This window comes from Spermophilus citellus, assembly GCF_964194105.1.
Source record: "Spermophilus citellus genome assembly, chromosome: 3".
Lineage (NCBI taxonomy): Eukaryota > Metazoa > Chordata > Mammalia > Rodentia > Sciuridae > Spermophilus > Spermophilus citellus.
In genome coordinates, this window is record NC_138184.1 from 176,471,650 (window position 1) to 176,484,808 (window position 13,159).

Sequence of the window (13,159 nt, forward strand, 5' to 3'; positions counted from 1 at the left end):
CTCAGAGACAGGTTTAACTACTGAATCAGACAAATATAAAGATAAAAGAATTTTAAAAAGCAAAAAAAGCTTATAGTAGTTACCATCAAACACACCAATGTAGGCCAGAAGAGGCAGAGAAATGGGCAGAAAAGATGACAAGCTTACCAATTCTAGGAAAGACAAAAATCCAAGGACAGGAATCTCTAAAAGATCCCCAATTTCACCAGAGCAAAATAAACTTTAAAAATCAAAGATAAAACCAAGATCTTGAAAGCAGCAAGAGCAAAGAGGCATATTGTATACAAAGGAATTTCAATACAACTAAAAAGCAGATTTTCCAGCAGAAGCCATACAGGCCAGGAGAGATCAATTCAACATGCTAAAAGAAAAATACTGCCAACTAAAAATACTTTTATCAGCAAAACTATCCTTCAGAAATTAAGGAAAAAAATTAGCTTTCCCTAACAAAAGCTGAGAAAGTTCATCACCACTAGACTGCCTTACAAGAAATGCTAAAGGGAGTTTTTCAACAAAAGATGATAATTAGTGACATGAAAATATATGAAAGTAGAAAGCACTGATAAAAGCAAGTACACATTCAAATTCAGAACACGTAGTCAGTCCCATTATCCATGAGAAATACAGTCTGAGAATTCCTGTTGAATGCCTTAATCCACAGATGAAATGTACCCCAAATACAAGTACTGCAATGTCATAATAGTCAATCTGATGAGACTAAGTAACTAAAAGGTGTGTATAGCATATACACTATGGATATACTAGACAAAGAGATAATTCATATCCTGCACAGAATGGAGCAGAATAGTACAAGATTTAATCCTGCTACTTAAAACAATGTGCAACTTAAAACATAAATTGTTTATTTCTGAAAATTTCCAATTAATATGTTTGGACCATAGTTGATCACCGACAAGTGAAACCACAGAAATCCAAACAATAGATGGAGAACTACTGTACGTTAATATTGTAATGGTGGTATGCAAGTCACATGTATCTTTAGCAGGAAGGTTAAAAGAAAAAAAAAATTAAATCATGGCTACAATAATTTTTAAGAAATATGCAATAATAAGATATAAATGGGTACATCAAAATATAAAATACAGGGTGGAGTAAATAAAAAGGTTTTGTGCAAAGTTCAATTGTGATCAGTGTAAAATAACTTGTTATAACTATAGGGTGTTTTACGAAAAAGTCTCATGATAATCATCAAGATCTGTTCATAGATACATTAAAAGAATAAAAAATAAGAGGATTTGGGATGTAGCTCGGTGGTACAACATGGGTTTAGCATTCAAAAGGCCCTGGGTTCAATCCCTAGAGTCCCAAAAAATAAATGAAAAGAAATCAAAGTATCTCAAAAATTTTAAAATCACCTTATCATAAAGAAAGACAGCAAGAAAGGAGTAAAGGACCCACAAAAGAAACAGAAAACAATCAACAAAGTAACAACAGTATCACAGTCAACTATCACAGTCAAAAGACACAGTGACTGAATAAATTTTTTATAAAAACAAAAGACCCAACTATGCATTCCCTAAGACACTCATTTCACTTTTAGGAATATACACAGACTGAACGTGAGGAACATGAAGAAGTAGAAAATAAAAATGGAAACTAAAGAGACAAGAGCTAGCTACAGCTACATTGATAAAACAGGCTATAGGCCAAAAACCGTAAAAAGAGACAAATCATTTTATAAAGATAAAGGAGGTCAATTCAGTAAGATGACATAAAAACCATAATTATATATGCACAATACATAGAGGTACCTTAATATTTAAAGCTAATACCAATCTATCAATTGAGTGAGCAAGAGAGAGAGAGAAATGCCAAATAATAGGGGACTTCAATACCCCACCTTAAGCAATGTACAGATCACCAAGAAGTAAGGAAATAGCAGACCTGAACCACACTGTACACCAAATGGATCTAACAGACATTTATAGAACATTCCATCCAAGAGCAGCAGAATATATATTCTTCTCAACTTCAAAGGAACACTCCTCAAGATAGATCATATGTTAGGCCACAAAACAAGTCTTAAAAAATAGAAGAAAACTAAAATTATACCAAGTATCTCTTCTGATCACAATGATATGAAACTAGAAATCAATAACAGGTTAAATTCTGGAAAATTTACAAATGTGGAAATTAAACAGCATGATCCCAAACAACCATGGATCAAAAAAAGAAATTAAAAGGGAAATTTTAAAATATCTCTAGAAAAACAAAAATGGACAATACACAACATACCAAAACTTATGGGATAAAGCAAAAGTAATTCTGAGATGGAATTCTATAGCAATAAACACCCACATCAAAATAGAAAATCTCAAATGAGCTAGTAACATTAAATCTCAAGAACTAGGAAAAAAAAAAAACTAAGCCTAAAGTTATTAGATGAAAGAAAATAATACAGATCAAAGCAGAAATAGAAGAAATAAAAGATTAAAAACATAATAGGAGGCGCTGGGGTTGTGGCTCAGTGGTAGAGTACTTGCCTAGCACGTGTGAGGCACTGGGTTCAAACCTTAAAATAAAATAAAATAAACCCAATAAAATAAATAAATAGGTGCTGGGATTGTGGCTCAGCAGTAGAGCGCCCCCCTAGCACAGGCAGGACCCGGGTTTGATCCTCAGCACCTCATAAAAAAAATAAAGACATTGTGTTGTGTCCATCTACACCTAAAAAATAAATATAAATAAATAAATAAATAAATGTATAAGGAAAAAAAAAGAATAGGAAAGATCAACTAAGGTATAGTTCAGTTCACACCTAGCAATGCATGAGGCCTTGAGTTCAATCCCCAGAACTGCCCCTCAAATCAACAAAACTAAGAACTGATGTTTTGAAAAGATACACAAATTCAAAAAAACTTTAATTAGACTAAGGAAAAAAAAGGGCTCAAATTACAATTGATACCTCAGAAATACAAGGATCATAATTTATGAAAAATTATAGAGCAACAAATTGAATAAATTCCTAGACATATACAACCTACCAAGACTAAATCATGAGGAAACAAAATCTGAACAGACCAATAATAAGTAACAAAATTGAATCTATAATAAAAAGTATCCCATCAAAGCAAAGTTCAGGAACTTAACACTTTCACTTATGAAATTCTGACAAACATTTAAAGATTAACACCAATTGTTCTCCCTCTTTCAAAACACAGAAGAGGAGGGGATGCTTTTAAACTCATTTTTTGAGGTTAGCATACCCTGATACCAAGACCAAGCAAAGACACTACAAGAAGAGAAAATTACAGGTCAATATCCCTAATCAATATAGATGCAAAATTCTCAACAAAATACTATCAAATTCAACAACATATTATAAGGATCATTACAATGACCAAAGGGTATTTATCCTTGGGATACAAAGACGGTTCAACATACACAAATCAATGAAAGTGATTGATCACATTAACACATTGAAGAAAAAAAAACATATGATCCTGTCAACATGTGCAGAAAAGCCATTTGGCAAAATTCAACATCCTTTCATAATGTAAAAACAACTCTCAACAAATTAGCTGTCAAAAGAGTGTGCTTCAACACAATAGACACCATATATAATACATATACAATACCAAAGGTAACATTGTACTCACTGGTAAAATGTTCAAAGCTTTTACTCTAAGATCAGGAACAGAGGAAGGATATCTACTCTTACCACTCCTATTCAACACAATACTGAAAGTCTTAGCCAGAGATATGAGGAAAGAGAAATAAAAGCATCCAAGCCCAAAAGGAAGAATCATCCCTATTTGCAGCTATGATCTAATATGTAGAAAACCCTTGATATTCCACCAAAAACAGAAAATGAATCTGATAAAGTTGCAGGATACAAAAACCAACATACAAAAATAAGTAGTACTGGGCTGAGGATGTGGCTCAAGCGGTAGCGCGCTTGCCTGGCATGTGCGGGTCGCTGGGTTCGATCCTCAGCACCACATAAAAATAAAATAAAGATGTTGTGTCCACCGAAAACTAAAAAATATTTTAAAATTCTCAAAAAAATCAGTAGTATTTCTGAACACTGAAAATGAAAAATAAATCCAGAAAATACTCCAATTTTTAACAGCTACAAAAATGAAATAAAATACTTAGGAACAAATTTACTAAGTAGGTAAAAGATCTATACAACAAAAACCATAAAAAATGATGAAAGAAATTGAAGATGAAAATAAAACAGTAAATGATTTATTAAACAGCAATAATGAGAATTAAAATAATTCACTTTAACAATTTGGATTTATGTTTTTTTAAACTGGATATCTTCTAGGGCTATTTATTACTTCGTCCCCTTTTCTCTCATGTTCTATCCAATTCTTTTATTTCTGCAGGATATATATTCTTTAAATAAGTGCATTTATAAAACAACATGAATAATAATAATAAAGTTTATAGAAATAAAATTTATAAAAACAACATAAATAATAATAAAGTTTATAGAAATAAAATTTATAAAAACAACATAAATAATAATAATAAAGTTTATAAAAATAAAAGTGAGAACCTACCTGAAGCCTTGCTAATTGTGCCGTGCGGGCTACTATTTTATTGTATGGCTCCACAATTTTTGCTTTCATCCTAAGAGAGGAAAAAAGAGAAAGAGAAATAAGAACAAAATCATCTTCAAAGGGCTGGGAATATAGCTCAGTTGGTACAGTACTTGCCTCACATGCACAAGTACCTGGGTTCAATCCCAAGCACCACAAAAAAAAAAAAAATCATTTTCAAAATATAAACAAATCATTTCATACCATATATTTATAAAATGAATAACAGTACCTATCCACAGCTCCTTGTAAAGCCCCAATTCTTGTCTGCATCATCTGAAGAACACCTGGGAAAACAACAACTTATATTGGCATTACAAGTACAAGGATTCACACTGGGTAAAAATAAATTAATTAAATAAAATTAATATATATACAAATCTAATTTTAACATTTTCTGCCACCACCCTAATCCAAGCAACCAATATCTTTTACTTGCACTGTTATGAAAACCTATAACTAGCTTCCCCCTTCAATGCTTATCCCACAAAAGAAATCTGAGGGACCTGAGTATGACTGCTTAATGAGTATTGGGTTTTCATTTGGGGTGGTGAAACAGTTCTTGAACTAGGTAGTGGTACAGTTCTTGAATAGTGTAAATGTACTTAATGCCACTAATTTGTATACTTTAAAATGGTTAAAATAGTAAATTTTATTACATGTACTTTACTACTATAAAAACAAAGCCTTGAAATCTTCAAAAGTTCAAATTGTATCATACTATTCTTCTGCTTAAAACCTGTCTGTGGTCTCCTCTTCACTATTATATTAAAACTATAGTCCATAGCTTGGTCTGTTAGATCCCACATTATCTGGAAATAGAGTGCTTACTCTAGCTAGCCCTTAATTTCCTATAAGATAATTCCTACTATTTCTTCAAGACTTGTGCTTAACAGAAACAATTACTAACAAGATCCCCTACTAATTTAGATTCCCTTTTTTATTCACTTGTATAGATATTGTATTTTTACTTTATGGCACAATTATATTAAGTAATTACATATTTAGTTGTATATGTTTAATGTTTTACTCCCCTGCCAGGATATAAATTCCTGATATTAAGGAAAGTATCTTTTTTATTCCAACCAAAGCCTAACTCAGAATCATTAGCAGGTACATGATAAATATTTTTTAAGAGAGAGAGAGAGAGAGAGAGAGAGGAGAGAAATAATTTTTTTTAATATTTATTTATTTTTAGTTTTTTTTGGCGGACACAACATCTTTGTTTGTATGTGGTGCTGAGGATCGAACCCAGGCCGCACGCATGCCAGATGAGCATGCTACCGCTTGAGCCACATCCCCAGCCCCATGATAAATATTTTTTGAATTAATGAATTATGTATTATACAAATAAACATGGACAGCAAGTATATTACTGCCTTTATAATCCAGGTTTACAACATGATGAAAAAACTACAAAATTATTAGTGTTTTCAGAGAGAACTTAAACTTCATTATTTAGGCTTTCCATTATTGTGATTCAATTATTTTGAATTCTACTCCTTAAAACTCAGTTTCTATATTCAACTGGCACAGTCACATTTTGAAAACATAGCAATCTAAATAAATTTAAGTATAGACATCCTTTCATATTCTAAATAAAGTAACATTAGAACTAATAAAACATTCCTATCAGCATACAATGATACATTAATATAGTTCAGTCCAACAGAATCTAACAAGGACCTGAGGATTTTTTTTTTTCCTTTCTTTTTGCTGGTTTCATGGTTCATTCCCCTACTTGTCTTGGTTGTCAGCATTTCCTTACATCTTATTCTCTTCACAATCTACTCTTAATCAGTTTTCATTAATACTCCACTGAAATAGATCTTATCAAGGCCACTTGAAATCTCCAAGTTGCCAAATTCAATAGTCAATTTTGTCTTTAGGGTCACAGACATACTTCATCACTCCCTCCCTAAAATACATTTTTCTCTAGGCTTCAAGTCATCACACCCTTGAGTTTGTCGATCCTACTCTTCTTTCCTCTGCTAGATCTCTACATGTTGGAGTACCTCCCAAGACTTGATTCTCAGAAATCTTCTCTATTCCATCTATAATCTTTTGGGGATTTCATTCAATCCCAATGTTTAAATACTCTCTGTTCAATAAAATATTGATATATACATATGTGTGTATACTTATGTACATATGCACATATTATGCACATATATATGTATATATACGTTGATTTTCTTTGTAGCAAACTATGTACACATACACATACAATTTTGAGCCCTGAACTCTGCTATGTTAAATTTAAGATGCCCAAGATTAATTTCTGTCCCACCCCAACGTCATCAAAAAGCATAATCCTCTCCACTCTATCCCATCTCAATTTCTAATATTAGGTCCATCTGCACTTAAAGGTTCTTAACATCCCCAAGAACATACTTAATCTGTGGTAGCTGATAAACTGTACCTTCCAAAGACTCAATCCCTGTAGCTTGTGCCAGTAAATCTTCATGTCTTGCAACAACCTGAAAATGAAGAATGAATAATCAACAATTGCTCTATAATGTATTTTTCTTGGTTACCACAATAAAGAACCGAAGCTCTTTCTTGGTGTATAAATGGGACAAACACTTAAAGGTTATGAGGTTGTGGAAGTGTGCTTAAAATGAGTTACTAGTGGGAACACATACATCTGTTTATAGTTTAATAGAACAGGAGGAGATATTGCCTTTTCACTAGCTCTGTCTTAGTCTATTTGGGGTGCTAAACAAAATACCACAGACTGGTAATTTCACAAACACAGATTTATTGTCCATAGTTCTGGAGTTCTTTGAGTCCAAGATCAAGGTGCAGGCAAATGTGGTGGGTGTCTAGTAAACACCCATTCCTTATAAACAGTGCCTTCTGTGTCTTCAATGGTAGGAAACCTGAACAGCTCCCCTGGCCCTCACTAATAAGGGCCCTACTACTCTCCCAAAACTCCCTCAACTCTTAATGTTATTACATTGGAGATTAAGCTTCAACACATTACATTAATTCTTCAGAAATAAGAACTCTCAATAGATGAATGGATTAAAAAAATGTGGCATTTATACACAATGGAGTATTACTCTGCAATAAGAAATGACAAAATCATAGAATTTGGAGGGAAATGGATGGCATTAGAGCAGATTATGCTAAGTGAAGCTAGCCAATCCTTAAAAAACAAATGCCAAATGTCTTCTTTGATATAAGGGGAGTAACCAAGGACAGGGTAGAGACGAAGAGCTTGAGAAGAAGATTAACATTAAACAGGGATGATAGGCGGGAGGGAAAGTGAGAGGTAAGGGAAATTGCATGGAATTGGAAGGTGAGCCTCAGGGTTATACACAACTACATATAAGAGGAAAGGAGGAGTAGGAGAAAAATTATATAAGTGGAAGAAACGATTTATAGTAGAGGGGATGGAGAGAGAGAAGGGGAGGGGATGGGAGGGGAGGGGAGGGGAGGGGAGGGGGGACAGTGGAGAATGGGATAGACAGCAGAATACATCAGTCACCAGAAGGGCAATTTGTAAATCAATGGAAATGTAACTGATGTGACACAGCAATCTGTATACGGGGTAAAAATGGGAGTTCATAACCCACTTGAATCAATCTGTGAAATATGGTATATTAAGAACTATGTAATGTTTTGAACAACCAACAATAAAATAATTTTAAAAAAAAAAAGAAAAGAAAATCTTGCAAAAATAAAAAAAAAAAAAAAGAAAAAGAAATAAGAACTCTCAGACCATAGGAAGCCCCTGGTTTCCCTAATGAGATACGTAAGTGGAGTTGTACCAAAAATGGAAAAATCAGCTAGTTCTTGACAGGTTATTCTTCTTTCTCTTTAAAGAATGTTTTCAAACATCAGGTTTTCTTAGTTCTTGAACTTAATTCAGTACCGTCAAAGCTATATCCTAATATGGACAGATAAGGCGCTTGGTGCCTATCTATACTTAAATATATCCCTGCTTCCAGTTTCCTGGTGTCACAGCAAATCCTCTTCCTCACAAAAGACTGACATTTTTATATAAGAAAATTAGGGCAGTGTAGATGACCACAACAAAAGTAAAGAAGGTTAAGAGTTAAAGGTCATGCTGGGCACAGTGGCACACACCTATAATCCCAGCAGCTCAGGAGGCTCAAGCAGGAAGATTGCAAGTTCAAGGCCAGCCTCGGAAATTTAACAAGGACCTAAGCAATGTGGTGAGGCCCTGTCTCAATGTAAAAAAATATAACAAGGGCTGAGGAACATGGCTCAGTGGATGAGCACCTCTGGATTCAATGCCTGGTACCAAAAAAAAAAAAAAAAAAGTTAAAATTCACTGGCAAGCGATTCCTAAGAACATTAAGAAATTATGCAAATCTTTAGAATGAAAAATCCTTATCATTTTTTACACTTAATTCCAATGAATAAAAAGTTTCTTATTCGTATCTACAAAGAACTAAAGCTATCTTGGTAAACTTACGTTCCTAATCAGCAAAGATTCATTCATTGACACCCTCCACTTTGTCCTATTTCAGATATCACTGTCATTCTATCAAGTCTCTTCCTCTCTTATCCAAGTGTTAGTCTAATTTAACCTCTGAGGTTACCAGAAGACATCTGAATTTTCCTCATGCCCTAACTACTAGTAAATCTTTTGCAATATTAATCATCTCACTGACAAATTAATTTTATTGTATTTATTTTATTAATTAGTATTATCTCAATTTTGCTTCTGTAAAAACACCACTTATAGCATGTTCAGATCTCATACTATAATTCAGAGATTTCCTCTCACATCCTAAACTTAACAGTGTAACTTGTCCTATCTATGAAATGTTAAATTTTAAATTCATACTGATTCCTACAGAGAATGTATTATGTGCAAAAATAGAGAAAATAAGCATAAGCAGGCAGAAAGAATTTCAGATGACTCTTGCAAAATGCCAACACCTTAGAACTACATACATAGTTAACTACATTCTCCCTTATCTCACAAACACCTTGTACTATTCTAATTAAAATAAGCATCATCTGTTCGCCATTACTTCTGTCTGTCTGCCACTGATCTAAGAGTCCCTGGAAAGTCAGGAAATGTGTTTCTCTATCCCCACAGCCTGACACAAAACATGACAATTAAAAGTGTCTTCTAAATATTTGACAATAAATATTGAACTGTATATAATAAAAAAAATTTAAGTTAAAGGAACATTAGAAAGTCATACAAATCCTCTAACCTGCTATTTTATTTAAGAAACTAAGACACAAAAAGTTTAAGTAGACATGTCTCATGGTACATGGTCCATTTATTTGAATATTTTTTTCATTATCTAAAAAATTATTTATTAAGTCCCTATTCAAGCAAAATGCAATACCAGAAATATATAGTAAAACTACCCTATGAAAATTACAGAATTGGCCAGTACAATGGTGCACACTTGTAATCACAATGGCTCGGGAGGCTGAGGCAGGAGGATCGCAAGTTCAAAGCCAGCCTCATCAAAAGTGAGGCACTAACTAAGCAACTCAGTGAGACCCCGTCTCTAAATAAAATACAAAATAGGGCTGGGGATGTGATTCAATGGTCCAGCGTCCCTGAGTTCAATCCTGGGTACTAAAAAAAAATTACAGAATTGTACAAGAGGAAGGAACCTACAAGATTATCTACTGCAATCTCCTCCTCTTAGTCATTCCAACCCATTTCATAGATTTAAAAGACAAACAAAAAAAAAACTCAAAGATGATAAATGATATAAAATTCAGTTAACTACACATCAGACATTAAGACCCATCTCCTAACTGTTCCGGTTGTATTCTACCCACCACAATATTTATCATATTTATCAACTTTCTTTAATTTCAGTAAAGGTTTTTTTTTTTTACCTTTGTGTTTACAAACACAACATAACATCCCAATTTTTCTCATTATTATCTTTCTAAAATTCCATTTTCTATTATTTTTAATCAAAGACATTCTAATTTTTTTTTTTGCTCATTAGTCACTGCACATCAATTTATGTGTTAACAGTAAGAATAAATAAAATGTTTTAGACAGGTATATATGGAAAACTCTGCAAAAAGCAAAAATGTAGTTTGAAAAATAAGTCACTGGTAAGATATGCATTTATTCATACAAACATGCACTTAAATTTAACAATAATGATTGTACAAAAAGGCTAAATTATCATATTAGGCTGAATAATCTGTATGATCTAATAGAACTGAATTACCTGTAGGTGTAGTTCTTTATCCAACTGACTGATCCCTTGGGCAAGTTTTGCTAGTTGTTCAGCAATTACAGCTTGATGAATAGATTGGGAAGTATAAGTCTTCACATCAAAATCTTCATTTAAAAAGTCACTATAACACTCTGGAGGAAAAAAAATCAGGACAACTCTTTATATATCCTGTCCTAAAGCACAGTTATTAAACACAACAATTATAACTAACATATTCTGACATCTTCCTGTACACTGGGATCTGTAATAAATGCTTCCCTATAATAATGAGGAAGGAGTGGAGCAGGCAACAGCTGAAGAGCAGTGAGAATACTCAAGTCCACTACATGCCAGGCACTGATTTAAGTACTTAACATATACAAACTCATTCAATACTTGCGCTACCCTGTTGGAGCTATCCTTTTCCCCATTTCACAGATGAGGAACAAGCACAGACAGGGCCTGCAACTTATCCAACATTACTCTCTGCAATTTCAAACCAGGAAGTCTAAGTGCAGAGCCCAAGTTCTGAACCGCTCTGCTATACTGTTAAATGCTTACTTTTTTAATGAATCAAAAGGAAGGAAAACACTGAGTAAAATATTGAAACATAACTACCAACCATAGTCTTTTTTCCAAGAAAACAAGGTCATTGCCAGGGAGAACACAATAGGAAAATTGGCTATTTATATATAATATGTATGGCCTCAGATCTTTCTAGATCAGTGCATGAATACTGTTATAATAAAGTGAATCTTGAATTTTAAGAGAATAGGCAAGGAAACTTATAAGTGTTACTGAAATTTAGGATTTCCAGGCAAAATAAGTAAATAGGTAAAAGAACTGATACTATGTGTTAAAAAGATAACTTTCTATAAAGAACCCACAAATTTGTGAGTGATTAAAAAATGGAGAAAATTAAGAGATAAAAGTAGATATACAGAGCTAGGCATAGCAGCACATGCCTGTAATCCCAGCAACTTGGGAGGCTAAGGCAGGATAGTGAGTTCGAAGCCAGTCTCAGCAACTTAGACCCTGTCTCAAAATGAAAAACAAAAAGGTCTTGTGGCTCAGTGGTTAAATACCCCTGAATTTAATTCCCAGTACCCCCCCAACCAAAAAAAAATCATAAAAATAATCTCAAGGTAGATATATACCACCGCCTCCTAACTGTATGTGAGATAGAGATAGGGTTGCCTTGACAGACATTATAAAGCAAAACAAACCAACAAGCAAAACAAAGTATTTAATAACACTTGAGCTGTTTACACCTACTGTAATGTATGATCCATGTTTACACCTACTATAATGTATGATCCATGAGGATAAGATCGTTGTGTTGTTTCCTACTACATCCCCAAGCCCTAAAAAAATGGGACACATGGTCACATGTGCAGCATTGGTTGAGTTAATTAATCTGTATATCAACTGAAAGTATTATTCTGCTAAAAGCAAAGACTCATATTCTTGACTACTCTCAAAATGAAGTGAAGTAAAAGAAGAATACTGCTATTTCGGCCTTAATTCTGAGAACCACATTTCCTTCCAATCTGCCCAGTGGTTCTCAGAATAATCCTGTCAGACAGACAAACTGGAAAAGGCCATTTCAAGCAAATGGAAGACTTAGCAACAGCAAGTACCATGGTATGTTTTAACAAATATGGAAAATACTAACTTTGGTATGTCTACATCATAGAATGTATCTGCTAGGCAGAAAAGGTAAAGAATGAGAGATGAAGTTGGAAGGCAGTTTGAAAAGAGGCCTCTAAGATACCCAAAATAGTCAAATTATATCCCATTTAAGGTTTTGAAGACAAGAAGGAGCACAGTCAGCTTTGTGTTCTAGAACAATAATCTTGGCAGTGGTATGGAGGATGACTAAAAAGGGATTAGTTACACAACAGTTTGCTATAATTGGCTCTTGTTGCCTTTTGGCAGCAAGCTATTACATTTTCAGGAATTCTGTAAGCCAGTTGACATCACATGTGCATATCTTAAAATTGACCAGGGGGAGGGTATTTACACTATGGAAATAGGCAGATACTATAAAATAAGGACCTTTTCTATTTTCCCAGAAAGCTGATTTACTACTGCAACAGATAACCGGTATATGCCACCCATAAAGAAGAGCCACAAAGTACAGTAAAGTACAGTACTATGGTAATAGCCCAAGTGACATAAGGAAGGCATGAATGATAGTGTCACTAAGAATGTCAAGGAATTGATAAGAGTAACAAATAATCAGATAAACACACTGTTTAGGACTTAGTGAAAAGTTGAAAATGGGCTATTAGTTGCAGCAAATCAAGGATGATTTCCAAGTTTCTTGATTAAGTAACTGAAATAGGGAATTCAGTTTTGCATTAAGCTAGACCACTAGGTATTAAATATGCAAAGATGAACATA

The 13,159-nt window shown here is 33.6% G+C and overlaps 1 protein-coding gene across 1 annotated transcript in view; it reads right to left on the bottom strand.

Annotated features, from left to right (window-relative positions):
- Positions 1–13,159, bottom strand: part of COG5 (component of oligomeric golgi complex 5) — a 336,390-nt gene that overhangs the window by 319,057 nt on the left and 4,174 nt on the right. The window contains exons 2-5 of the mRNA XM_081282899.1: positions 10,766–10,905; positions 6,994–7,051; positions 4,804–4,858; positions 4,533–4,602 (exon numbers count right to left, since the gene is read on the bottom strand). Of these exons, the coding sequence (XP_081139025.1) occupies positions 4,533–4,602; positions 4,804–4,858; positions 6,994–7,051; positions 10,766–10,905 (323 nt within the window). The remainder of the gene's footprint in view (positions 1–4,532; positions 4,603–4,803; positions 4,859–6,993; positions 7,052–10,765; positions 10,906–13,159) is intronic.